The sequence below is a fragment of the Westerdykella ornata genome, assembly GCF_010094085.1.
Source record: "Westerdykella ornata strain CBS 379.55 unplaced genomic scaffold EI97scaffold_2, whole genome shotgun sequence".
NCBI lineage: Eukaryota > Fungi > Ascomycota > Dothideomycetes > Pleosporales > Sporormiaceae > Westerdykella > Westerdykella ornata.
In genome coordinates this window covers 1,099,122-1,120,468 of record NW_022986852.1, presented here as the reverse complement: position 1 = coordinate 1,120,468, position 21,347 = coordinate 1,099,122, and the positions used below count along the sequence as shown (strand labels likewise).

General features: G+C 54.6%; 11 protein-coding genes across 11 annotated transcripts; 5 read left to right on the top strand and 6 right to left on the bottom strand.

Moving 5' to 3' along the window:
- Window positions 1-140: 140 nt before the first annotated feature.
- On the bottom strand, window positions 141-2,692 carry EI97DRAFT_447836 (uncharacterized protein; the record flags this gene model as incomplete). Its single annotated transcript, XM_033800123.1, has 3 exons — window positions 141-394; window positions 1,089-1,902; window positions 1,976-2,692. 3 exons carry the CDS (start codon window positions 2,690-2,692, stop codon window positions 141-143), a joined length of 1,785 nt encoding a protein of 594 aa, XP_033657822.1.
- A 298-nt stretch (window positions 2,693-2,990) lies between these two features.
- On the bottom strand, window positions 2,991-4,561 carry EI97DRAFT_117690 (adenine nucleotide alpha hydrolases-like protein). Its single transcript, XM_033793005.1, has 3 exons — window positions 4,435-4,561; window positions 3,960-4,353; window positions 2,991-3,909 (listed from the first exon to the last, which is right to left on the bottom strand). The coding sequence occupies exons 1-3, from the start codon at window positions 4,440-4,442 to the stop codon at window positions 3,265-3,267; spliced, it is 1,047 nt and encodes a 348-aa protein (XP_033657821.1). The 5' UTR covers window positions 4,443-4,561; the 3' UTR covers window positions 2,991-3,264.
- A 776-nt stretch (window positions 4,562-5,337) lies between these two features.
- Window positions 5,338-7,111, bottom strand: EI97DRAFT_498500 (zuotin). The gene is made up of 3 exons (XM_033802555.1): window positions 6,816-7,111; window positions 6,615-6,755; window positions 5,338-6,560 (listed from the first exon to the last, which is right to left on the bottom strand). Exons 1-3 carry the CDS (start codon window positions 6,963-6,965, stop codon window positions 5,517-5,519), a joined length of 1,335 nt encoding a protein of 444 aa, XP_033657820.1. The 5' UTR covers window positions 6,966-7,111; the 3' UTR covers window positions 5,338-5,516.
- A 157-nt stretch (window positions 7,112-7,268) lies between these two features.
- On the top strand, window positions 7,269-10,780 carry EI97DRAFT_447834 (uncharacterized protein; the record flags this gene model as incomplete). Its single annotated transcript, XM_033800122.1, has 6 exons — window positions 7,269-7,584; window positions 7,711-9,174; window positions 9,205-9,408; window positions 9,442-9,517; window positions 9,548-10,684; window positions 10,738-10,780. The coding sequence occupies 6 exons, from the start codon at window positions 7,269-7,271 to the stop codon at window positions 10,778-10,780; spliced, it is 3,240 nt and encodes a 1,079-aa protein (XP_033657819.1).
- Window positions 10,781-10,951: 171 nt separating this feature from the next.
- Window positions 10,952-12,145, top strand: EI97DRAFT_117646 (uncharacterized protein). Its single transcript, XM_033793004.1, has one exon. It carries the CDS (start codon window positions 11,192-11,194, stop codon window positions 11,900-11,902), a length of 711 nt encoding a protein of 236 aa, XP_033657818.1. The 5' UTR covers window positions 10,952-11,191; the 3' UTR covers window positions 11,903-12,145.
- On the bottom strand, window positions 11,941-12,368 carry EI97DRAFT_117587 (uncharacterized protein). Its single transcript, XM_033793003.1, has one exon. The coding sequence runs from the start codon at window positions 12,300-12,302 to the stop codon at window positions 11,979-11,981; it is 324 nt and encodes a 107-aa protein (XP_033657817.1). The 5' UTR covers window positions 12,303-12,368; the 3' UTR covers window positions 11,941-11,978.
- Window positions 12,369-12,492: 124 nt separating this feature from the next.
- Window positions 12,493-14,252, top strand: EI97DRAFT_368910 (serine protein kinase-like protein Sky1; the record flags this gene model as incomplete). The annotated part of the gene is made up of 3 exons (XM_033795157.1): window positions 12,493-13,463; window positions 13,514-13,757; window positions 13,812-14,252. 3 exons carry the CDS (start codon window positions 12,493-12,495, stop codon window positions 14,250-14,252), a joined length of 1,656 nt encoding a protein of 551 aa, XP_033657816.1.
- A 780-nt stretch (window positions 14,253-15,032) lies between these two features.
- On the bottom strand, window positions 15,033-16,698 carry EI97DRAFT_411421 (uncharacterized protein; the record flags this gene model as incomplete). Its single annotated transcript, XM_033796726.1, has 2 exons — window positions 15,516-16,698; window positions 15,033-15,452 (listed from the first exon to the last, which is right to left on the bottom strand). The coding sequence occupies exons 1-2, from the start codon at window positions 16,515-16,517 to the stop codon at window positions 15,033-15,035; spliced, it is 1,422 nt and encodes a 473-aa protein (XP_033657815.1). The 5' UTR covers window positions 16,518-16,698.
- A 246-nt stretch (window positions 16,699-16,944) lies between these two features.
- Window positions 16,945-18,082, top strand: EI97DRAFT_430021 (uncharacterized protein). Its single transcript, XM_033797585.1, has 2 exons — window positions 16,945-17,778; window positions 17,827-18,082. Exons 1-2 carry the CDS (start codon window positions 17,070-17,072, stop codon window positions 17,847-17,849), a joined length of 732 nt encoding a protein of 243 aa, XP_033657814.1. The 5' UTR covers window positions 16,945-17,069; the 3' UTR covers window positions 17,850-18,082.
- Window positions 18,083-18,314: 232 nt separating this feature from the next.
- EI97DRAFT_430020 (uncharacterized protein) lies at window positions 18,315-19,841 on the top strand. Its single transcript, XM_033797584.1, has 2 exons — window positions 18,315-18,479; window positions 18,597-19,841. Exons 1-2 carry the CDS (start codon window positions 18,451-18,453, stop codon window positions 19,618-19,620), a joined length of 1,053 nt encoding a protein of 350 aa, XP_033657813.1. The 5' UTR covers window positions 18,315-18,450; the 3' UTR covers window positions 19,621-19,841.
- EI97DRAFT_411414 (Mgm101p-domain-containing protein) lies at window positions 19,812-21,034 on the bottom strand. Its single transcript, XM_033796725.1, has 2 exons — window positions 20,266-21,034; window positions 19,812-20,192 (listed from the first exon to the last, which is right to left on the bottom strand). The coding sequence occupies exons 1-2, from the start codon at window positions 20,934-20,936 to the stop codon at window positions 19,922-19,924; spliced, it is 942 nt and encodes a 313-aa protein (XP_033657812.1). The 5' UTR covers window positions 20,937-21,034; the 3' UTR covers window positions 19,812-19,921.
- Window positions 21,035-21,347: the final 313 nt, after the last annotated feature.

Genomic DNA, 21,347 nt, shown 5'->3' with positions numbered 1-21,347 from the left:
TCGATCACAAACCAAACAATAGCAATCATTACCCGATCACATCTGCAACCATTGCAAGTCATGTCATTGCTTCATTCCTGCTAATTTACCACAAAAACCTTAAAGCCACATTACACTCCCACGCCCGAACCCTCCTCGACTCAATGCTTCTTACTCGTCGTCTCCTCGGCATGCTTCGCCAGCGGATGCACCGGATTTGAGCTCAACCTGCGCAACTGCTCCTGGCTCGCCTCCTGCGCGTACTCCTGCGACGGAGCTCCGCCTTGCTTGTTGACGTCTGAGGCCGGGGGTGCTTGCTGTTGGGCGCCGGATTGGCGCTCGGGGCTTGGGGATTGGCGGCCGGCGTTTTGGGAGGTCATTTTGGAAATGGTTTGGGGGGTTTTGGAGTCTGGGTCTGGTGGTGACTAAGGGAAGTGTTAGAGGTGTGTTGAGAGATTGTTGAGAGTATTTAGGGGTGAAGGGAGTGGGTTGTCTGGGGGGAGTGGGGGAGATGCGGTGGGAGGACCTACAGTTGTAGGCGTGTAATTGTGTTTCTAGGAGACTGTCAGTATTTTATGACCTTTTCGAAGTTTAGGATACTCACATGAAGGTCGCGGTGGTTCAATTGAGGCTGCTTGGGAAAGATGTCAATGTAGAAGCGCCTGCCCCGCGGCTTTTGTACTTACGAGCTTCCCGCGCTGCATACCTACGTCATAGCCTACGGCTCCACCTACCCTGGCATCTGCCGGGGCAATACGCCATAGCATCGACGTCAATTCTGATCTTCCTCAACTTTAATTATGCTGTTGACTGACAGGTTGATTTATTCGGTAGCCGATACTCTAAAGGATACCTGAGCGTGGTCTTCAAACTGGTGTCGAATTTACATCATCATCATCATCAAATAAGGATTTAGTACATAAGCACTCAATCGGCAAGCTTATACAGACTGCACATGGTCAGAAATCATAGATCTGCAACGCAGTGATGTGCTGGTATCTGAATGCTGCGATAACGCCATGAACCCCCAACCCGGGAGGCTCAACTCATCTTCCCCATTTCCACATCCCCATCGTTCAAATCGTCATCATCATCCCACCCCGGTCCACGCAGCCGTTTTCCCAACCACAATCCAAGCGCTGTCAGGGCACTGGCAGTGAGAAACCAACCCTCGAACCACCTCTCCGTGAAGGCTGGCTCGAGAGGCGCGCCCAGGGCATCCGATATAGCGCTCTTCATCTCGCTCGGCAGATTGCTTCTTAGAAGAAGTGCCGAGCTGATTACATACGTCGCCGATATCTGGGAGATGACAAGTGCGAAGTTCGCCTGCGCGTGATGTAGAAGACCCGGAAGGAAGCGGGCAAAGAGCATAAAGGTTTGCAGAGCACTGTTGAAGGAAGCCAGAAGCATAACCCCAGAGAGGAGGAAGGATATGGTACGACTCCAGGCCACCCGATCGAGCGTGGGATCCCAATGCTTTGCGAGCAGTGCGAGAACATTGTTGATAGGGTCGCTGTTGGAGAAATTAGTGGATGGTGACGAAAATCGGCGCAGCGTAGTGAAGGATGTTGCTATGATTCGATAGAAGCAATAGAGCGAGAATACGAATGAGAATAAGTTAATCAAGCGGCCAGATGCGGTATGCGATCGAAGTTGCGATTGTCGTCGATTGTGCAAGACCATGAGGGAATTTTGTAAAGTTGAGCGCATGGTTTCGAGGCCTTGGATCTCCAGTTGCAGTGTGTTCCGCTCCTGAATGTCTGGATTGCCACAGAATGTCCCCACAACTCGTGTGACAAAGCCTTCCTGCGGCGCTTCGGAGATCCTCCTCTCTACGGCTCTCAGCCGGCTTTCTTTGGTGAGGAGCATATCGTTCGATGCGTCTAAGCCAGCCTGTTTTCTTGCAATATCCGCTTCAGTGACCTGTTGTTGATCAGCTCCGCACATAGGGAATGGCCCGGTCCGCGTGCTAGTAAATTTGAAAGAGGGCTCATACCGGGCGGTATTTGGCGCCAAATGTCTGCCACAAGGAGCTTACTGCACCAAAGCCCGCAAGCGAAGCCATCAAACTGATACCAATGATGCCGATTCTTTCCAAACACCCTTCGCTAAGGCTGTGGTCTCGCACATAAGACTCCTCGTGCAAGTACTGCCCGAGCAGGCCACGCCCTAGGTACCAGAATCCCGCCAGCCAGACGATGAGGCCGGTAGCCTCCAGTATCCAAGCCAATCGTCGTTCTCTCGCAGCTCCGCCCGCAAGGCTCCATCCAGCGCCCGATATAACGGAATGTATCTCTAATGCGGGAGTGACGAGGACGAGGAGGAAGAGGAGCAATGGAAGTGTTATCTTCAGGCCCAGCGTACGGGTGGCTGGATTTCCCGTATTCGAGATTTCGCAGAAGATAAGTTCGGCAAGGACGGCGGAGAGGGCGATATTGGTAGAGAAGGTGACGCTCGCAAGTCCGCGAGCGGTGAATCGTATGCGCTTGAAACTCGACTGCAGCTCTCTCGGCGAGAAGGAGGAGGATGGCGTCCCATGTTGCTGAGTCTTATGGTATGTGCCGGAAAGGAGAGGGAATAGCTTGTGTGACACGGCGACGGCGACGATTAGGAAGGTGAGTATAAAGGGCAAAGCAGAGATAGCCAATGCGGATGGCCGACGGTTGACGACCCATTCGGGTACGCAATCATCGCAGTCGTCGGTGGGAAGCATAGAGCTTAAGATGGGAGAAAATCACCGTCGGGGTAGCTGTATTACCACCACTTCATGCGGAAATCTGATGCAGGGTGCGATTTCCATCGACGTCAATATCGGCTCGAAGGTAGATGCATTGCACGGCGAGGCAGTGAGATGGCTATGAATAGGTGCAAGGGACGGACGCAGGGACGAGGATTGGGGGTTCCACGCCAAGGCGGCCCCTCCAACGAAACGTCATCAGCCGTGATCTGCACAGGGATAAGATGGCACATTCCAAGATTCAAACGCGGGGTGCGGGGAGGGTGAAGGTGAATGAGAAATGCCAAGTGGTGAAGATCAACTAGATACGTGCAATCACACCTTCTTCGCCTACTCTAATCCATGAATAACGACAAAGGATACTTGCCTTCCATTGCTTTAAGGATACTCAAATCGCAGAGTTCAATGGTCCGCAAGGCGGAACAGTCGTAAAATATGTCGCCGCCTCTTATCCCCCCTATCCCCCAGCCATTGGTCGTCCCAGCGTCTCAATGTTTTAGTGCTTTGGCAGCTCCGATAATATATTATTATTAGCCAATCCGCCGTGGCTAGCTCCCGTGAGGTCCTTCAGGTTCCGCTGTCTCACTTTTCGTTTCAGCGATGTCTGTAAAAGCCGAAGCGGAGTCGGCGGCGTTTTCGCTGCTTGGACCCAACCTTCTCTCCACAGCGGAGGTATTGTTCCCTCTTTCCTCTTGCTCGTCCCCTTCACTGCTGCTAGCGTCACTTAGGTCAGGGGTTTCCAGGTTCTGTAAATGGGGGCTCTTCATAACCACGCCAGGGCTTCGCGGTTCTTCTGGATCTGCTTCCGACCTGGTACTAACTGACCCAACTGATTCAGACGCAGCCTCTGATTGCGCAAGAGGACTCGCCTCAATGGGCTGGCTGTGTCCTATCGCGACACTCGTAGCAGCGGATTCAGGTAACGCCAAGCTGTTCCTACTGCTTGCCGGGAGGCTGTAACCAAGTTGTGGACCACTCTTCTCGAGAAGGTCCTTATAGCCGTGCCGGGTCGGGTCTTGCGCGCGTTTGACCCGCGATTTGTCACGTTTGGATGATGGGAGTACCACGATTACCGGCACTGGGGAGCTCTGTAGACAATACTTCGAGACCGATCCAGGGAGCAGACCTTGGAAACCACCGAGATTTCTGCCCCTTGTTCCCACGACGAGTATCGCCGGTTCGTACAGATTGATCTGGAGCAGTTAGCTCGGCTCCGTGGGACCTTCTTTTTCATGATACTTGCCATCTCGTCAATCACCTTGTTGACCTTGCCCACCGCAAACTCCAAAATCAAGTTGATGGCCTTGTTTTCGTGGTTCTTTGCCTGGAACTGCTTCATCAAAGCATGCGCTTCGGAACGATATCGTGAAGTGTCCGCATTCCGGTCTCCCGAGCCCGTGTCCAGCTTCTCAACCACTCTCAAGCACACGATCTCGTCTCCATCGTCCACCAGCTCGTCTATCAACCACTGCAAGGCGTAATCGGAATAATCGTTATCGTCGCAGCCGCAGAGAAACGTCCTCGATCGTTTTGTATATTCATAATCCTTGTGCTTCGCTATCAGAGTAAAAGAATTGTCCTCGATACTATCCGATGTTCGGTCGAAAGTGTCGAAAGACACACGGGGTTGGAAGACACTGCGGTTGTTAGAACGTGCTCCTGGGGATCAGATGTCCGCAAAGCAGACGAAAGTCAGGAAAGCAATTCGAAGCGCATACGTCTCCATGACCTGGAGTGAAGACAGGGATGACCAGGGCACAAATGCAAACTCCCAGCTGTACCCGTAGACGCAAGACAGATCAAGGTGAGAGGGAAAGACAGGCAAAGTGAGATGGCACTCAGAGCGACTGTCACTTACGGAGGAGGAGGAGGGGATGATAAACGTCGCTTCATGCGCCCCTCCTTGGGCCTACCCGTGAGGTGAGCAGCATCCGCATGCATTTTAAACTGAATAGAAGGTCGACGTGGTTCCTGTAGATCCCCTACTCCAGGGAATGAAAGCGGGCTCACCGCACGAGGAGCGGGATCAGAATTCGCTGAAAGCCCATTGTGTGGTGCGTTCGACGTGGGGGGTGCGGTCATGCTGTATGTGGCTGGACGGGAGTGAAGCCAGTGGGCGGCGTCCTGAAGCTCAGAGGTGCAGGCAGAGACAGGACTCGTGGTCCCCCAGAAAACGTCCCTGCGCCTAACAACAGTTCTCACTGGCGATCCGGGCTGCTGTGCGTGTGTGATGCCCTCTGCCTTAGTGCGGGCCTGCTGTGGTGAGCCAAGTGGGTGTTGCTTTCGCCGAAGAATATCGAAGGAGGCTCTCTCCTGGAGGTCCTGGAGGTCGGCCAAGGGTTAAGGATCGTGAATTGAAGCTGCTGCGGCAACTCAGTTGCAGCTCAGTCGGGGTGGCTACAATATCTTGGCTTCATGTCAAGTGGTACCCGATTGAATACCCGAAATGATGGCGAAGTGTGGCTGTTTGCAATTGCGTGAAGCGTGGGGTGACGGGATCCAGCGCCTCGGGACCGCCCGCTGCGGGGATGCTGGCACGTGAATTCTTGGCAATCTAGCTACCAAGATACTTTTTCTACTCGTACCTTACTGTGCAAATAATACGCTCCATATCCATAGCCAGTGTGGTTCGAAGGTCAAAAATGACATGTACACTGTCTACGCATATCTATCCTTTGTCCAGCACTGCCATAGGAAAGTACAAACTCGCAGAACCCAATAGAAATCCGCACCTCTAATCACAGACTCTTTTGCCACTAGATGTAGTTTATACATTGCAAGACGTATCCGACAGGCCCAACTAAGAGAGGGACTTCGCCTCTCCATCCTTCAGCTTGCCCGCGCCGAGCAGCCTCTTCACTTCCTCCTGGAAGATGGTCGTGATCTCACCAGCATCAGTCTTTCCGTTGAGCTTGCCGGTCAAAGTGGCCAGCTCCTCGTTGTCGAGCTTGGTGATGATCAGGTCGACATCGTTGAGGGCTGAATCGATCTGAGCAGCAGGAGCATCGCCAGCGCCGTGGAAGTAGTTGGCCTCCTTGACGGCAGCACGAACCACACGCTTGTTCTTCTTAGCAGCATTCTTCGCTGCCTCCTTGGCCTTCTTGCTGTCCGCCTTCGCGGCCTTTTCGGCGGCCTCCTTCTCAGCTTGGATCCTGGCCTCCTCCTCCTTCTTCTTGGCCGCCTCCTCAGCAAGGCGTTTCTGCTCGGCCTCCTTCTCAGTGCGGCGCTTGTTCTTCTGAGCACGCTCTTCTTGCTGGAACTTCTTGATGCGGACATCGAGACTCAAACAATCATCAACAAGCTTTCTGAGACGAGCGGTATCCTCCGTCTTCTTCTTGCGGCGTGCGTTCTGGTTCTTCCGCTCGACATGTCGTTTTTGATCGCGATTCTCATTGTCATCAGGCACATCCTCGTCGAGATACTCAAAGGTACGCCAGCTGTCGAAGTTGTACCAGAAGTTATAGAACTCCTCAACCTCTGCCTTCGTGCTGTTCTCATTGCCAAGCTTGGGGACCGGTTGCTTGTTGGAGAAACGCGCCTCGGACTCAAATACCTTGCCCCACAGCTTGTAAAAGTTGCCCTTCTGAGACTCCTTCTTCGTGGGAGGCTCAACGTCGGCGGCCTCGTCGACGGAGTCGAACTGCCGGCGCTTGACAGGGTCCAAGAGGACCTCGGCGGCCTTCTGAATGCACTTGAAGAACTGGTCATCCTGGGCCTGGCCGGCGGCGGCCTTCTTGTCCGGGTGATGCTTAAGGACCTTCTTTCGGTGGGCGCGCTTGATCTGATCCTCAGTGGCCTTGTAGCGGTACCTCGACAGTCCCAACACAGCGTAATGATCTTGCGTCTTCAGTAAGGTCAGCCAACTGTCTTATGAGACAATCGTCGCAGAAGATCTCACCTTCCAATCCTTTGCTTCACGTTGGAGAAGAAGAGGGTCTTCTGGCTCGCTGATTTCGCCAGCATCGTCATCCTCCACCTTCTTCACGTTTGCTTGCGCTTGAATACGGTCATCCTCCGAGAACGTGCGCTTATGTCGCTTCTATAATCCCAGATAATTAGCCACTTTACTAACAGACTGTAATGGGGGAGGGCAGCATACCCTGCGTGCGTGAGCCAGAAAGTGCGGTCCAACAGGTTCGATGTTGCGGTCGGTGGCCTGGCTGAGACTGCCGATTGCTTTGAAGTCTTTTTCTCCAGCCCAGCCCTCGGGCAGGACGGGAAGGGGCAGTGCAATCTGTACGGTATCCATGTTGCGTTGCGCCTGGAGTGTTGGAATCAGCGGTAAAAGACGAGTTTGGCGGGGATCCAAAATTATTTTCGACGTTGAACGCCTTTCCGCACCAGGTGGACTTCCGGCGGCCCAGGGGCCTTGTCAACTTGAGGCCTTGGCATCTGCGCTTCGCTGGACTGGCCGCAACGGCGGACCGAGGACCTCAAGACGACACTGTACATGATGGGAATATTGTCGGTTCTGCGCATACATTAATAGGGCTTCAGTGCAGTTTTAGGAGAGAACATGTTTCAAAATCTTCAGGCATGACTATCCGTCTAGATGTCCCTGATTGAGCTGACAGTGTCGCAGCGGACCTTCAAAGGCGCCCTTGCCGAGCTGGAGACTCCCTCACGGTCAAACCCTGCGCCTCGACGGTCTAGGAATCTCTCGCCCTCGAAGCGTCCTGCCCGCGCAAAGGATGGAGATAAGACAATACCGAGTGGAAAGGGACCGGATCCTTCCGAGTTCGATCCTGAGTTTGTCATAGGCGATGACGATGAGCCCAGCCGAACAGGAACTCCACAGCCTAAAGATAAGGAGGACTCAGCAGATGCTCCTCCGAATGCCTCCAAGGATAAGGACGGGGAGGAGAGAAGTAAGCCTCCATCAGACCTTCCACCAGAAGTTCAGACGCGCCTTCGCAAGTTGGAGAAGTTGGAGCCGAAATACTCTGGTAGGTGCTCGCGCGTGAGATAAGTCAAGCTGGCCTAACTTGCTGTAGAACTACTCCGGTCTTACCGCATAGCCCATGCCCGCGTCGCTGCAATAGAAGCGTTTGAGGCGTCTCTCCGGGAGAACACGCCTCTTACATCTATCAACGAGCCCTCTGCCTTCCTTGAATACCTCGGGCAGCTAAACATCAGGAGTGATATGCTGATGGAAGAGCTGAAGAGAGTGTCCAAAGAACGAGATGAACTCAATAAGAAGCTGGAGGAATCGGAAAAGAAGGCAAAGGAAACCGCGGACCAGTTGGAGCAAATTCACTCACAAACACCAGCAGGTAATGAGGCATCAGCCGATGACTCTACAAGCCAATCTGTGTCCGGAGATTCGTCCGCGCCATCGAAGTTGTCCAGGGAGACGCAGGCCACGGAAAATAGCGAGGAATTCTTTTCGTATGACAGCGAACTACCTCGGTTGCAGAACCAGTTACAGGAGTCCGAGGAGAAGGTTGAGAGACTGGAAGAAGAGAAGAAGACATTGCAGAGAGACCTATCTGTGGCGCAGGAGTCTGCTGAGACCTTAATGAAGAATCTGGAAACGGCAAGCAATGATGTCCAAAGCCTCAAGGACTCCTTGGAGAAGGCCCAAGCAAAAGAAAAGGAACTTGAGTCCACGGTTGCCGATCTGCAGTCCAAGCTGTCTTTTGCTGAAGATGAGCTGCAAAAGGGCAGGAAGGAGGCTAGTCAATACGAGGAAACCATGAAAGACCTGCAACTCAAGAACAAGGCCCTTACGGAGGAGCTGGAAGAAGTCCATGCCACCAAAGGAGAGGAGCTGCTAAACAGTCAGGAACACGATAGTCTACGGGCCCAGATCGAATCTCTTGAGAGCACCATTACGGAGCTTCGCGGAGCCCAGGCAACTAGTGACAAGCGTAATGAGACGTTGAACGGCCTAATCGCAAATTTACGCGAACAGCTGCAAAGTGCGGAGTCGGAACGCACTTTGACACTATCGGACCTTCAAAGGACGAAACTGGAGCTGGAGGATGTCGTCAAGGAGAAAGATGATAAAAAGGATGCGGCAGGCCCTTTACCAACGTCTTCTGCGGCAAAGCTTGCTGAGCCTGCAGCCTCCAGAAAGAAGAACCGCAGGAAGAAGAAAGTAGGGAAACCGACAGATGCGTCGACAGAATTGGCTCAACATGAAGCAGAGAATGAGACTGCACCCCCTACGCCTCGCGAGGGAGATTTTGTCAACGAACAAACCCATGTTCAGGGCAAGGTTTCCCAGCTGCAAGCTGACCTTGACGCGAAGATTGCCATAATTGAGAGTCTACACGAAGAGGTGTCGAAGAAAGAAGCGTCTATAGAAAGCTTGCGGGGTCGGCTCAAGGATCAAGAAGCTATGCAGGAGGAGCTGGAGACGTTGCGACATGACCTTCTCGATTTCGGACAAGAGCATACAGAAGCCAAAGACAAAATCAAGGAACTGCAGGCGGAAAAAGCAGCCCTACAAGAACGTATGACCGAACTGGAGAAGGAGATTGCAGAGCTTCGAACCGGAAAGGCTGCCCAGGAGACGTCGCAGCAGGAACGGGATAAGTTGACGAAGGAGTTCGAGGAATTGAAGGCTAAGGCCGACTCCTTACAGACTGACCTCTCAGCGGCTGAGAAGCTCGCTGCGTCGCGGTTCAAGGAGCTCGCCGAGATGAGGGAAGTCCTTCAAAAGGCCCAACCGGAGCTGCTTTCCTTGCGTAAGGAGGTTACTGAGCTGCGAACCACTAAAGAGGAGCTCTCGTCCAAATCAGCGGAATTGCGCCGTCTAGAAGGTCGCGAAAGGGACCTCAAATCTGAGATAGCAACGTATCGGTCACAACTTGCCGATAAGGAGAGCGACATCAAGAGCCTCAACGAGAAAATGAAACAGGAGACTTCTCAGAGATTGGCCTTGGAGGAAACAAACAGACAGAATCAGAAAGACCTTCAGAAGTCTGAGGCTGCCCGACAAGATGTCATTGAACAGCGAGAGAAACTCACCAAAGATCTTTCGAAAGCACAGGATGATCTCAAGGCCTCCAGAGCTAAGATACGTGGACTGGAGGACGATGTTACGAAGCTGAGGCGGGAGGCAGACAGCTTACGGGATGAGATCCAGCTCAAAGCCGCACAATATGCCAGCGCGCAAGACCTCATGAACAGCATGCAAGATCAGACACAAGAGATGGGCGCTCAGATGAAGGAGGTACGCGCCCGGAGCGAGAGCTTAGAAGAAGAGCTCGCTGATGCACACCGACTCTTGAGCGAGCGCAGCCGTGAGGCAGAGACGATGAGGAGGCTCTTAGCCGACACACAAGGTAGAGCGGATTCGAGGGTGAGGGAAATGCAAGAGAGGCTGGACCTTGCGATAGAAGAAAGGGAGAGAGCGGAGGAACAAGCCAATACCTTCAGTCGAAGACGAGCCAGGGAGCTTGATGAGCTGAAACAGAAGGTCCGCGATGCTGAGCGAGCTCTTGCGCGTGCCGTCGAAGACAAGGAAGAGCTACTATCAACAGAGAAAGAGCTGCGCAGGCAAAGAGACGAATTAGAACGCGCTGCTGCGCGCGCTAAAGAGGAGGCCGCTGAAGTCAGACTTACAATGAGCGAACTACGGGATGCTTTGGACGAGAGCGAGAAACAAGCCAGAGGCCTGGAAAAGGAAAAGGCTGATTTGCGGCGAGCTTTTGATGAGACACAAAACCGTCTGGAGAAGCTGCAAAAATCGAGCAAGTCCATGGCAGAAGAGCTCCGGCATATGCAGACAGCGAAGACACGCGCACTTGATTCGAATGGGCAATCTTCGCGCTCATCGGCCGAATCATCACGGTCACGACTTGCATCTCCCGCCCCGAGGACAGGGGCGCAGGGAGAGAGCAGCAGTGGAATAGACTACGTCTACTTGAAGAATGTCCTCCTACAATTCCTGGAGCAGCGGGACAAGAAGTATCAACAGCAGCTGATCCCAGTACTCGGCATGCTGCTGCACTTTGACAAGTATGGATATTCCCTTTGGCAAGAGTGAGGTGTTTACTGACCGCGTACAACAGAAACGACGAACAAAGGTGGACGGCCGCCATATCGGCCAAGTAGTCGCTAGGTATTGCGACCTTTGGGGGAAACGAATGGATCAAGAGCTCATTAAGAGCTCATCGGGAAGGGAAGCAGTTGCTTTTCCTTGTCTCATTCCGTTGTTTGAAAGACTCTCCTTGCCGGACTTCCATTTTCTTCTGCATGGCGCTAGGTGGCCCCAAGCCGGGCCCGATGAATGCTTGTCTTTATCTCCTTGGGGAGGTGTACTTTGGCGTTATTTCTCGTCCAGATCTTGCGGCTCATTTCAGGGGATTGGATATCAGGGTTGTACGACATCGGCTGGCAGGGATTCGTGGATGTGGACCACACTGACCGCAAGGTCGGCTGGTTCGAGACCTCCATATATTGGATTTTGCCCTATGGGAATTGATGTATTTTTAGGCAGGCCGCGTGGGTGGTTGAGATGGAGAGATGTCACAGATCTTGCATGTGCGCTCAAGAGGGAATTGGGCAGAGGTGATGTCAACCGCAGACTCAGACTCCTCCCATTGGCATCACTGCGAGGGGTCAGAGGCGGGTCGAGGGCTTCGGGCGCCGCTTGGGAAAGCAGAATCAGAAGCGTATTCAGTAGACTGGGACCAGCATTCTCATAAGTCTCGTCTGAAGTTGAAAATTTGGCTTGGGTCGTTCAAACCCCTACTGTGTACTGATCTGATCAACCCACGTCATCCGAGCCAGTTCCCCTTGCCCAGTTCCAGTCTTCAGTACAACATCACCACCCTGACAGGGCCCCAACTCTTTTCACCATCACCTTGTCGTCCCAATTGCAGTGCATTCCAGCTTCCGCCGGTTCGCAGCATTAGGTTACGCCAATCGGGGTCTGGGTACCTTTCCCCTCTCGCCGTCGACCATCAAGCACAGCCACACCCAACAGCCCCAGGTCTTTCACGCTTCTACCTCTTGCAACCCTCCCCGCCACCCGTCCGTCCTCCCGTCTTCCCTTATACAGGTTTTCCGGGTCTCCCGTACTCCGTACATACAAAACAGCACCCGGCCGCCACCACCAAGACCAGCGGCTCCAGTAGCAACGCAGCAGGGCGCCCGTGTCAAACCCCCTTCTGCGGCCCAATCACGACCGCGTCTGGGATAGGCCCGACGGAGGAGAGAGACCAGCCTTGCTAGCCGCTCTCTTCTTGCCTGCTTGAGAGAGACAAGACCGCTGTGCAGAGTTCGCACTTCGATTCCTCCTTCGACACAATCATCGACTCGACTCGTTTTTGCGCGCCCCCCGAAGACGACTGTTTCTAATCGCGTTCGCTCGCTCCGCCCGCCCGCCGATGCCCACACCCCGCCGTCCGAGCGCTTGAGCCTTCTCTCCCTTGTACTCCGTATTGTAGCAGCCGTGCGCGTGGCGGGGAACGCCAAACCACGAAGACGACGACGACGACAACCGTCGACGACGCACCATGAACAGCAGCGACATCAAGAAGGCCGCCATCAACAAGGCCAAGCAGGTCGCACAGGCTGCAAATGGTAGCGGAGGGAAGAAGCGCCGGAAGGGCCAGGACCTGAAGCCCATCATCACCACCGACCAGCAGAAGAGCCAGGACGGTTCCCCTGCGTCGGCGGGGTCCCTTCACTACAAGTATGTCCGCTCCGATTGCGCGCACGTAGCTTGAGAGCCGACGTTCGCTTGAGATGCTCCTGCGCCCCTCTACGCCGATGTTTTGACTGACAATCGCAGTGCTCACGGCACCGCCGCCCAGCACAAGATGTCCTACACGAACCAGCTAAGCCGCTCGCCCTCGTCAACCTCCTCATCCGTCGAGGAAGCCGAGAACACCGCCGATGAAGAGGATTCCGAGGACTATTGTAAGGGTGGCTATCACCCAGTACAGGTAGGGGAACAATACAAGGACGGTAAATACACCGTCGTGCGCAAACTGGGTTGGGGCCATTTTTCGACGGTTTGGCTATCCCGGGATAACACCACGGGCAAACACGTCGCGCTCAAGGTTGTACGCTCCGCTGCCCACTATACCGAAACCGCATTGGACGAGATCAAGTTGCTTAAGAAGGTCGTCGAGGCGAAACCGGACCACCCGGGTCGGAAGCATGTCGTCAGTCTTCTCGATTCCTTCAACCACAAGGGACCCAACGGGACGCACGTCTGCATGGTTTTTGAGGTGCTCGGCGAGAATTTGTTAGGTTTAATAAAGAGATGGAATCACAGGGGAATCCCAATGCCGTTGGTCAAGCAGATAACAAAGCAGGTCCTGCTTGGCCTGGACTACCTGCATCGCGAATGCGGCATCATACACACCGATTTGAAGCCCGAAAACGTTTTGATCGAGATTGGAGACGTCGAACAGATCGTTAAAACCTACGTCAACGACGAGCCGAAAAAGAAGGGCGATGACGACACCGCCCGGAACGGACGACGAAGAAGAAGAACCCTCATCACTGGCAGCCAGCCCCTACCTAGCCCCCTCAATGCCAGCTTCAATCACGCCGATATTGCCGCGTTCCCCGGCACCGCACAGAGCCTAAACAAGATTGTGAATGAGAACACAGGTAAAGAGCACCCCGGCTGCGGCATCAGCCCGATTTCAAAGGACGAGGTTGTAACGAGTGGTGCTTTAGGTACATCATCGCCGGCGTCCGGCCTCTCAATGGCGGAACGACTCGGCATCAAGAATCCCGGGAGCGAAGATGAGGCGCAGAAGGAGAGGGAAAAGACCGCGTAAGTGGAACGGAACGCCATGCTGTTGGACTCTGTATAACACCTGGCAGCGACATTCTGACTAAAGAGGTGTCTAGCATCAGCCTAGACAAAACCACCGGATCCGCTAACCCGCAGAAATCCGATGACGACGGCATCGAGATAATATCCGTCAAGATTGCGGATCTCGGCAACGCCTGCTGGGTAGGCCACCACTTCACAAACGACATCCAAACGCGGCAGTACCGGTCGCCTGAGGTCATCCTTGGTAGCAAATGGGGCGCCAGCACCGACGTCTGGAGTATGGCCGCAATGGTGCGTCCCTACGCTTCCTAGTTCTGCGCAACCAACCAGCTAACCCACTCCCAGGTCTTCGAACTAATAACAGGCGATTACCTTTTCGACCCGCAATCCGGGACCAAGTACGGCAAAGACGATGACCACATTGCGCAGATCATCGAGCTGCTTGGCCCCTTCCCCAAATCCCTCTGCATCTCGGGGAAATGGTCCCAAGAGATTTTCAACCGCAAGGGCGAACTCCGCAACATCCATCGCTTGCGCCATTGGGCGCTCCCGGATGTGCTGCATGAGAAGTATCATTTCAGTAAGGAGGAGAGCAGAGATATCGCGGACTTTTTGCTGCCCATGTTGGAGCTGTTGCCGGTGGATAGGGCGAATGCGGGAGGGATGGCCGGGCATAAGTGGTTGGAAGGGACGAAGGGGATGGAGGGGGTGAAGTTGGATGTTCCGGTGGGGAGTAAGGGGGAGGGGATTGAGGGGTGGGCTTGTGAGGTTAAGAAGCCGCGGTAGAGGATTATTTGTTGTTTGTGTGGGTTTTATCGAGGGAGAGGAGGAAGCGGTCCTGAGTGGGTTAGAGAAGAAGAGGATGAGGGCAAATGAGGTCATGGTGTCTGACTAGTTTGTCAACTCGAACCAGGCGGATGGGTGGAAGCGTACGCGAGAATCCTTACAACAAGTCAAGGACGGATGATGGATGGATATATATGGCTATGGCCGATTAACGACTCCCGACACCAGGAAAGCGATAGCAGAGAAAGAGCTAGAGGTTGTACTACTGTGTTGTCATCACTCTTACCACGGCCACGTCTGCTTTGCGTTTGCGTCTCGGTCCTATTCAAGAGATTTGCGCTTTGTCTATTTCCTCCATCCTGCCTTAATTCCTAGCGTGCATTCACGAGCTAGAGCTGCTCCAGCGCCTTCTCATGTCTCTTCCTCCTCTTTCTGTGAGGGGCTCTTTTGGTTCTGGAAACCTGGGGCAAGGGTTTCCTAACAGTGATTTTTTTTTTCTCCTGTGCCTCTCGTTTTCGCACCTAGCTTGCTGGATCCTGACGATAGACATCATGATTTAGCTCTCGCGTTTGTTTCATCACCGGCTCAATCGCACTATCACATAATCGTGTACGTTGAACGAAGTCGTTAGACATATCTGTATTGGCCATGCTACCTCGAATAGTAAACCCATTTCCCATCCATCACCCATATCCCCGCTCCCCATCGTATTCCAGAGCAGTCGTAACGCCTCACATCCTGCCCCTTATCTCCTCGTCCTCCTCCATCCGTCCATCCAACCTAGCCCTCCAACACCGACACAGCCACATCCAACACGCCCTTTCCCCCTCCCGCCCTCACCTCTCCCTTCCTCACCTCCACCCACCCGGCCTCCCCAACAACCACAATCTTCCCATCGACGCAAACGCGCCTCCACCGCTCCTCCGTCTCGCCACCATCGACACCAAACTCGATGCGTAAACCGTCGATCCCCTCATACAGCACGGCGGGATCCTGGACGTGTTTTCCATCCTGATAGGCCAGCGACATGAGACGCATAGCGTCGTCGCCGCTCCTAGGGCCGAACCGTACGAGATGCAGCGAGTCACCTAGGGGAGTAGAGGAGGGGGAAATGGTGAATGTTTTCTCGAGCCTGGATACCAGCGTCGCTAGCACGTACATGTGTTGTTCCTCTTGCAACGGCGTCCATACCTCGCTTTCCTCGCCGTCGTTCGCATTTTCTTCTTCCCCCTCCTTCTCCTGCTTCTTCTTCTTCTTCAAGACGAGTACACGTCCCTTGTACGCATGTGGCATGCCCCCGTCGGCAGGATACAAAGCCTCCTTGGCCGCCATCTTGAACCTCTCGATGCCGAATCGGCGGTATGCGGCGCTGTCGCTGTCGGCGACGAGGGAGGCGTGCATGCCCCAGCTGAAGACGACTGCGCCGTGCAGGGTGTCGGTTCCGTGGGCGTCACGGGGCAGGGGGCAGGAGGATCGAGCTTCGTCGATGAGGAGTTTGGAGCCCGGAGAGAAGGTGGCTGTGAATGTGGGGAGGGCGCGCCATTGAATGAGATTTGTAGTGGGAGTGGAAGTTGAACTTGGGTGCTGGCCAGGGGAGGAGAGGACGGTGGAGAGGAAGCGGAGACCCCACGTTTGGTCCTGGCGAGTTGGGGGGTACGTGCTGTGGTAGAGCGCATTTGCGGTGCCTAGGGGTAAGGGAATGAGTTTGGGAGGGACGTAGGATTCTCCTCTGTTGGGGCCGTGTGCGAGGAGGCCGTTGACGAGGTCGACGATGCCGCCGTCGCCCGAGAGCAGGATGATGAGTAGGTGTCTTCCCGAATTGGCTGCAGGGAGGAGTTCGCGGTTTGTTAGGTCCAGGATGCTGGATGCGGATTCGGTAGTATGGACGTTGACGTTTCTGGGATAGAGGCTTGGGAAGAGGGCGTGCAGGAGGGGGGAAACGGCCTGCTTGAAGAAGGAGGAGGCCAGGTTGGTGCCTGAGCCGGTGGAGATGATGATGTGGGTTTCATATTCAAGGGTCGAGGGGAGGGACGGGGGAGATGAGATTTGAGGTGGTGGTGTTGAGGTTGGCGTTCCTTTGGTGATGTTTAGGGTTGGGGGGGTTGTCGAGTCGGCCGGCTGGGGAGAGACGTGGATGATCAGCGAGGTTGTACCATTGTTACTGTCGTTGTCCGGAAGAATGGTGACGAGGTCTTTGGTTTCGATGGTTTGCTCTTGGTTTCTGGAGTTAAGGAAAGTGAACGTCTCTGGGGATGGTTCCGCCATGGTGCCAGGCGTGAAGTCTGAGCTCGAGGTAGTGAATGTGTTGGAACAGTGCTCGCGGAAATGAATGTACTAGACTTTGCTATCTCTTTTAAATCACAGAATATTGAAGACAATAACAGGCACCGAAATAAGACAACTATACGAAACAGGCAAATCAGTGCTCGTGAGATGGTGGCCTAAGATGGTCTCTGCGCCACATCATCGGCCATCGGAATGTTAGGCCACCGTGAGGCGGAACCAGCCTTTTACGTCATCCTTGGCGTCCAACATGTGCAACTCACCAGCTCAACCAACCATCGTGCTTCTGCCTTCAAGCTATTGTGATATCGCGCACCGCCTCACAACGTTGTTGCTGCGCTGTTCACGCGTCTCTCCGGCATCCAGTTTCTCATTGCAATCACTCTTCCTCTTGGCGACTGTTGAGGCACAACAATCCACGGCGCAATTCCGCGACCGCTGCGGCGCATCTGCACTAAGGCTCCCTCCGCCTAGCAGACATAGCTTCATGCTCACCTCCTTTCATCCTTCACCACCCCAACACTCAACTCCACCATGAACGGCGGTTGGATATTTCTCATAGTCATCGGCTTCCTAGCCCTAGCCTCCTACGGCGGCTGGGTCGTCTGGTCACGCGTCCAAGCCAACCGCCTGGGCCTCCCACCCCCATCCCTCAACCCCTTCTCCCGCATCCGCTCCACGGGCGGCGCAAATTATCCCGCCCCAGCTCCATCCGGCATCCGCGGCTGGTTCGACACCCAGATAAGAAGATTCAAGAACAGGAATAATCGGTATGCGGCCGGCGCATACGAAGAGACGGGCTATGGTGGCGGGAGCGCATTCAGGGGAGGCCACAGGTTAGATCCCGATGAGGCGTGGGATGCGCGCGTGGGGAACGAGGCGCATTATGAGGAGCAAGAGCTGGGGTTGCATGACCCCGTGCATCCGGAGGATTCGATGTATATGGGCAGTAGTGGTGCGTATGGGTATGCGCCGCCGAGCGCTGGGCTCCACGCAACGGAGCCGGAGAGGGGACGGAGTAGGACGAGGGAGTACGATGATGGGGGTTCGAATTTGCATGCGGGGAGTGCAAGGGATCCGTTTGGGGATGAGAATGCCACCGCGAGTTTGAGGGGAGTGAGCCCTAGGCCGTTAGAGCAGGATACTAGTTATGGGGGTGCGGGAACGCTGGGGGCGACGGCGGGGACGGGGAAGGGGCACAAGAAGGATGGGAGTTTGGATAATAGTCCGACCGAGAGGAGAAGTAAGTTTCTAGTGTTGTTGAATGTGAACATGTGCTAACATTGAACAGGTATTTTCAGGGAGGATATGTGATGAATGCCGGCGATTACGGTGATTCAGTCTTGCTGTTGTTCGATGGACGGCTTATTCTTTTCGTTTTGGAGTCCATATGGATACATGGATTTCAAAAGTATGGCTGGGTTATGGATGCTTGGCTTCTTCTTTAATGGGTTATTATGGTGGTGCCATCTAGGACAAATACGAGAGTACTGTGTATTATTCCTTGGAAGACACGATTATCTTTCGGCTGTGAAGCTCGAGCTGAGGCGTGCACGCTACGCGACTGAGCCAACCCTTTTCCCTCTTCCGCGCCATGGACAATCTCTCAAGATTTTTGAATACATCGAAACATATCCCATACTGATTGATAGATACATATATCTGCTTTCGGCTTCGGAACTGTCTGGACCAACCATTCCGAATGCAGCATGGCGCCGGGCGGCACAAAGAGGCGCGAACGTGGGGAATGCTGGGATGACGACGTTTCCCAGCCCTGCGTGAACGCCAAACCTCCAAGTCCGGCACTCCACTTGCTGAGCTTCCCATGTTTTCCGCTGACCTTCCACAATTCCTATCATTATTCCTATAAACTCTCCTTTTGCGGATAAAGAGAAAATCGAAGCCTTCATCCACCATGTTTGGCTTCATCGCCGACGGTCTGACGTAGGTCATTCCTCCCCGCGCAACTGACTACGATCACATCGCAAACTACCTCCTCAACTGCCCCCTTCCCCCGTGATTCTCCCTTCAAAAACCCTAGCTGATCTCTTCCCTACACAGCGTCGCCATAACCATCCTCTTCCCCATCTTCGCCTCCTACAAAGCCCTCCACACCTCGGACCCGGCCATCCTCGCCCCCTGGCTGATGTACTTCGTCACCCTCTCCCTCCTCACCGCCTTCGAATCCACCTTGGACTTCATCCTCTCCTGGATCCCCTTCTACCCCTGGCTCCGCTTCATCGTACACTTCTACCTCCTCCTCCCGGGCTCCTCGCACGGCGCCGGCTTCCTCTACATCGAATACATCGAGCCCTTCCTGTACCACCACGAGCGGGAAATCGACGACTTCATCACCGACGCGCACGACCGCGCCAAGAAGGCGGGACTCCAGTACTTCCAGCAGGCGGTCGAGTGGGTCAAGGTCAACGTCCTGGGCTTCGCGCCCAGCAAACGCGAGCCGGAGCCGAGACCGGGACAAACGTATGCGCAGAGCTTCATGAGCCGGTTCGCCATGCCCACCGCAAGAGGCGGCGCCGATAACCTGTCGTACCTCGTCAGCCAGGCCTTGTCGGGCGCGAGCGCTTTGTACGGTGCTTCTGGCGCCGGCGCCGGCGCACAAACGGCTGGTGTGGAGAGAGGAGCAGGGGCTGGTCTTGTACCGGAGAGTATACGCAACCCCGCCGACAGGCTCAACTATGTAGCTAGCCAGCGCTCGCGGCTCGCCAGCTTATTACAAGAATTCGACCGCGAGCAGGATAACCTGCAGCGACAGCGCGACTCGGGCGCTAGCTATACCCCCAGCAGCAGCGGCGGGTCTGGAGGTCTGTCAAAGAGCCGGTCGGAAGCTGAGTTTGACCGGATCGAGAGAGAGGAAGTAAGCAGTGGGGCTGCTCCACCACCCTATCCTGTTACACCGCCGGCGTTTGAGAGGAGAGCGAGTGGAGGGTGGATGCCGTGGAATTGGCAGAGAGGGGCTGGGGGCCAGCCGGTGCAGAGAGGGAGGGGAGATGATGATGCGTTGGCATATGGGAAGGTGCCTGAAGGGGAGAGGGGGAGGAGCTCTGGATATGATAGGGGCTTGTGAGGTTGAAGAAATTAGTATTTGGTGATGAAATCAATGTGCTCTGTTTCGCTTTAAAACAGGATGTGGGTTGTTTCGGTTTCAAGTATTGGGTATCATATCTTGGTTATTTAGGATGTAGACCAAGAGGTGGGAAAGAGAGCTAGCTGCACGCTCAATCACAGAGACTACAAAGCCTCAGCATGAACACACGCACTCCACAGGCTATTCCTTTTATATTTCACGAGACCCGTGATCGCTTATATCCTACAATATATCCCCTTTCCCAGGTGTATAGATATACACAAATACATCCCTGACCACCCTACATCCTCGACTCCTTGAACGGATACCTAACCACATCATCCTTGCGCAACACAATCTTCTTCTTCTTCTTCGTCAGCACATGCTCGACCCACACCTCCTTGGTCATCTCCGCCGTAAACTTGCGAATGAACCGCGGATCCCAGAGCTCCGACGCGATCCCCAAGTCCTTGCAGCACCGCATCAGAGCGTTGGATTTGCAGCCCTCGGTCGCAGTCGGAATGCCGTCGGGGTCGAAGTACTGCTGTTCGCCGCGGGCGATGGAGACGAGGCTAGAGATCATGTCAGCAACATGCGCATGGAGTACCGAAGCATACAGAATAGGAAACAAGGATAGGAACGTACCGCCCCTGAACAATAAGCCCATACTCCCTCGTCACCAACTTCGCCGTCACGATACTCTCCCCCCTCGGCGCCAAACCCCATCCCCCGGGGCCAAACGCCTTGTTCAAAATCCGCCGGTACTTGATCTCGGGCAGATACACGATCCCATCCGGTTTCACCTCGACATCATCCTGCTCAATGGGCCCGAGCAGAATCTCGGTTTGCTCCGGGGTGAAGGATACGCTGCCGAGACCGTGGTAGGAGCGCGTCCAGTCGATGGCAGGGGTTTCGGCGGAGACTTCGGGGGGCGCGTCGAGCAGGCCGTCGGTTAGGGAGCGTTGGGATTGAGAATCGGATTCGAGGGCGGTGGAACGGGCTGTCGGGGGTGGAGGTTCGGTGGCTGGGATGGTGGGACGGACGGTGCGGTTGGAGAGGGAGGTGTTTGGAGAGGAGGAAGAAGGTGATGCGGAGGCGGGCTTGGTGGTCGATTGGGCGGTGCGGGTGAAACTGGAGGAGGCCGGTTTCGCTGCTGGGGAAGAAGAAGATGGGGCAGCGCGCACAGAATTACTGTTCGTAAACGCGGAGCATACGGGGCAGCTGGTGAAGGTTCGGTATTGCGACGGACGTATCCAGGTCCGGGGGCAGGAGAGCAGACTGGAGCTCCGTCTTAGGGAGGCAGCCGCGAAAGACATTGTTGAGGAAATGAGCGAGAGAGGCGAAGAGCACGGCTTGCTCTTGAAGAGAGGATCTATGGTGGTTGAGAATGAGGTTTGTCGCGGACACGCGCGCCCGCCACACGACGCCGCGTGCGAACCGACCAATCACATCGCACAGGGACTGCTTTTGGGGATCTTCTCCTCTCCTCTTTCCAAGGTTCTCCTCTCCTCTTTCGAAGATTAATGCCACCATAGGATGCTCGGAACTGTCACCAACGCTTGCCTACGGCTTGAACGCAAACGCCACCTCGTCCTTGGGGTATCTACTTATATTTAGCTGCCATCAGTTCTGTTAGGTTGGAGCACTTCCTGGACGCCATAATCACCCTCGTCGACCACTTTTTCCAACAACCCGATCACTTCTTTGGAGATGCTTGCACGACCTTT

What these genes read in the sequence shown, in the direction of transcription:
- EI97DRAFT_498500 (XM_033802555.1), bottom strand. Translation starts at nt 6,965, where the DNA reads ATGGATACCGTACAGATTGCACTGCCCCTTCCCGTCCTGCCCGAGGGC. An exon ending in TTCTGGCTCACGCACGCAGG is followed by an intron (nt 6,756 to 6,815) that starts GTATGCTGCCCT and finishes CTGGGATTATAG; the next exon opens with AAGCGACATAAGCGCACGTT. An exon ending in GTGAAGCAAAGGATTGGAAG is followed by an intron (nt 6,561 to 6,614) that starts GTGAGATCTTCT and finishes ACCTTACTGAAG; the next exon opens with ACGCAAGATCATTACGCTGT.
- EI97DRAFT_117646 (XM_033793004.1), top strand. Translation starts at nt 11,192, where the DNA reads ATGTCACAGATCTTGCATGTGCGCTCAAGAGGGAATTGGGCAGAGGTG.
- EI97DRAFT_430021 (XM_033797585.1), top strand. Translation starts at nt 17,070, where the DNA reads ATGAACGGCGGTTGGATATTTCTCATAGTCATCGGCTTCCTAGCCCTA. An exon ending in TAGTCCGACCGAGAGGAGAA is followed by an intron (nt 17,779 to 17,826) that starts GTAAGTTTCTAG and finishes AACATTGAACAG; the next exon opens with GTATTTTCAGGGAGGATATG.
- EI97DRAFT_430020 (XM_033797584.1), top strand. Translation starts at nt 18,451, where the DNA reads ATGTTTGGCTTCATCGCCGACGGTCTGAC. An exon ending in TTCATCGCCGACGGTCTGAC is followed by an intron (nt 18,480 to 18,596) that starts GTAGGTCATTCC and finishes TTCCCTACACAG; the next exon opens with CGTCGCCATAACCATCCTCT.
- EI97DRAFT_411414 (XM_033796725.1), bottom strand. Translation starts at nt 20,936, where the DNA reads ATGTCTTTCGCGGCTGCCTCCCTAAGACGGAGCTCCAGTCTGCTCTCC. An exon ending in GGGCTTATTGTTCAGGGGCG is followed by an intron (nt 20,193 to 20,265) that starts GTACGTTCCTAT and finishes CATGATCTCTAG; the next exon opens with CCTCGTCTCCATCGCCCGCG.
- EI97DRAFT_117587 (XM_033793003.1), bottom strand. Translation starts at nt 12,302, where the DNA reads ATGATGGGCTTCAGGTCCTGGCCCTTCCGGCGCTTCTTCCCTCCGCTA.
- EI97DRAFT_117690 (XM_033793005.1), bottom strand. An exon ending in ACAAGGTGATTGACGAGATG is followed by an intron (nt 3,910 to 3,959) that starts GCAAGTATCATG and finishes TAACTGCTCCAG; the next exon opens with ATCAATCTGTACGAACCGGC.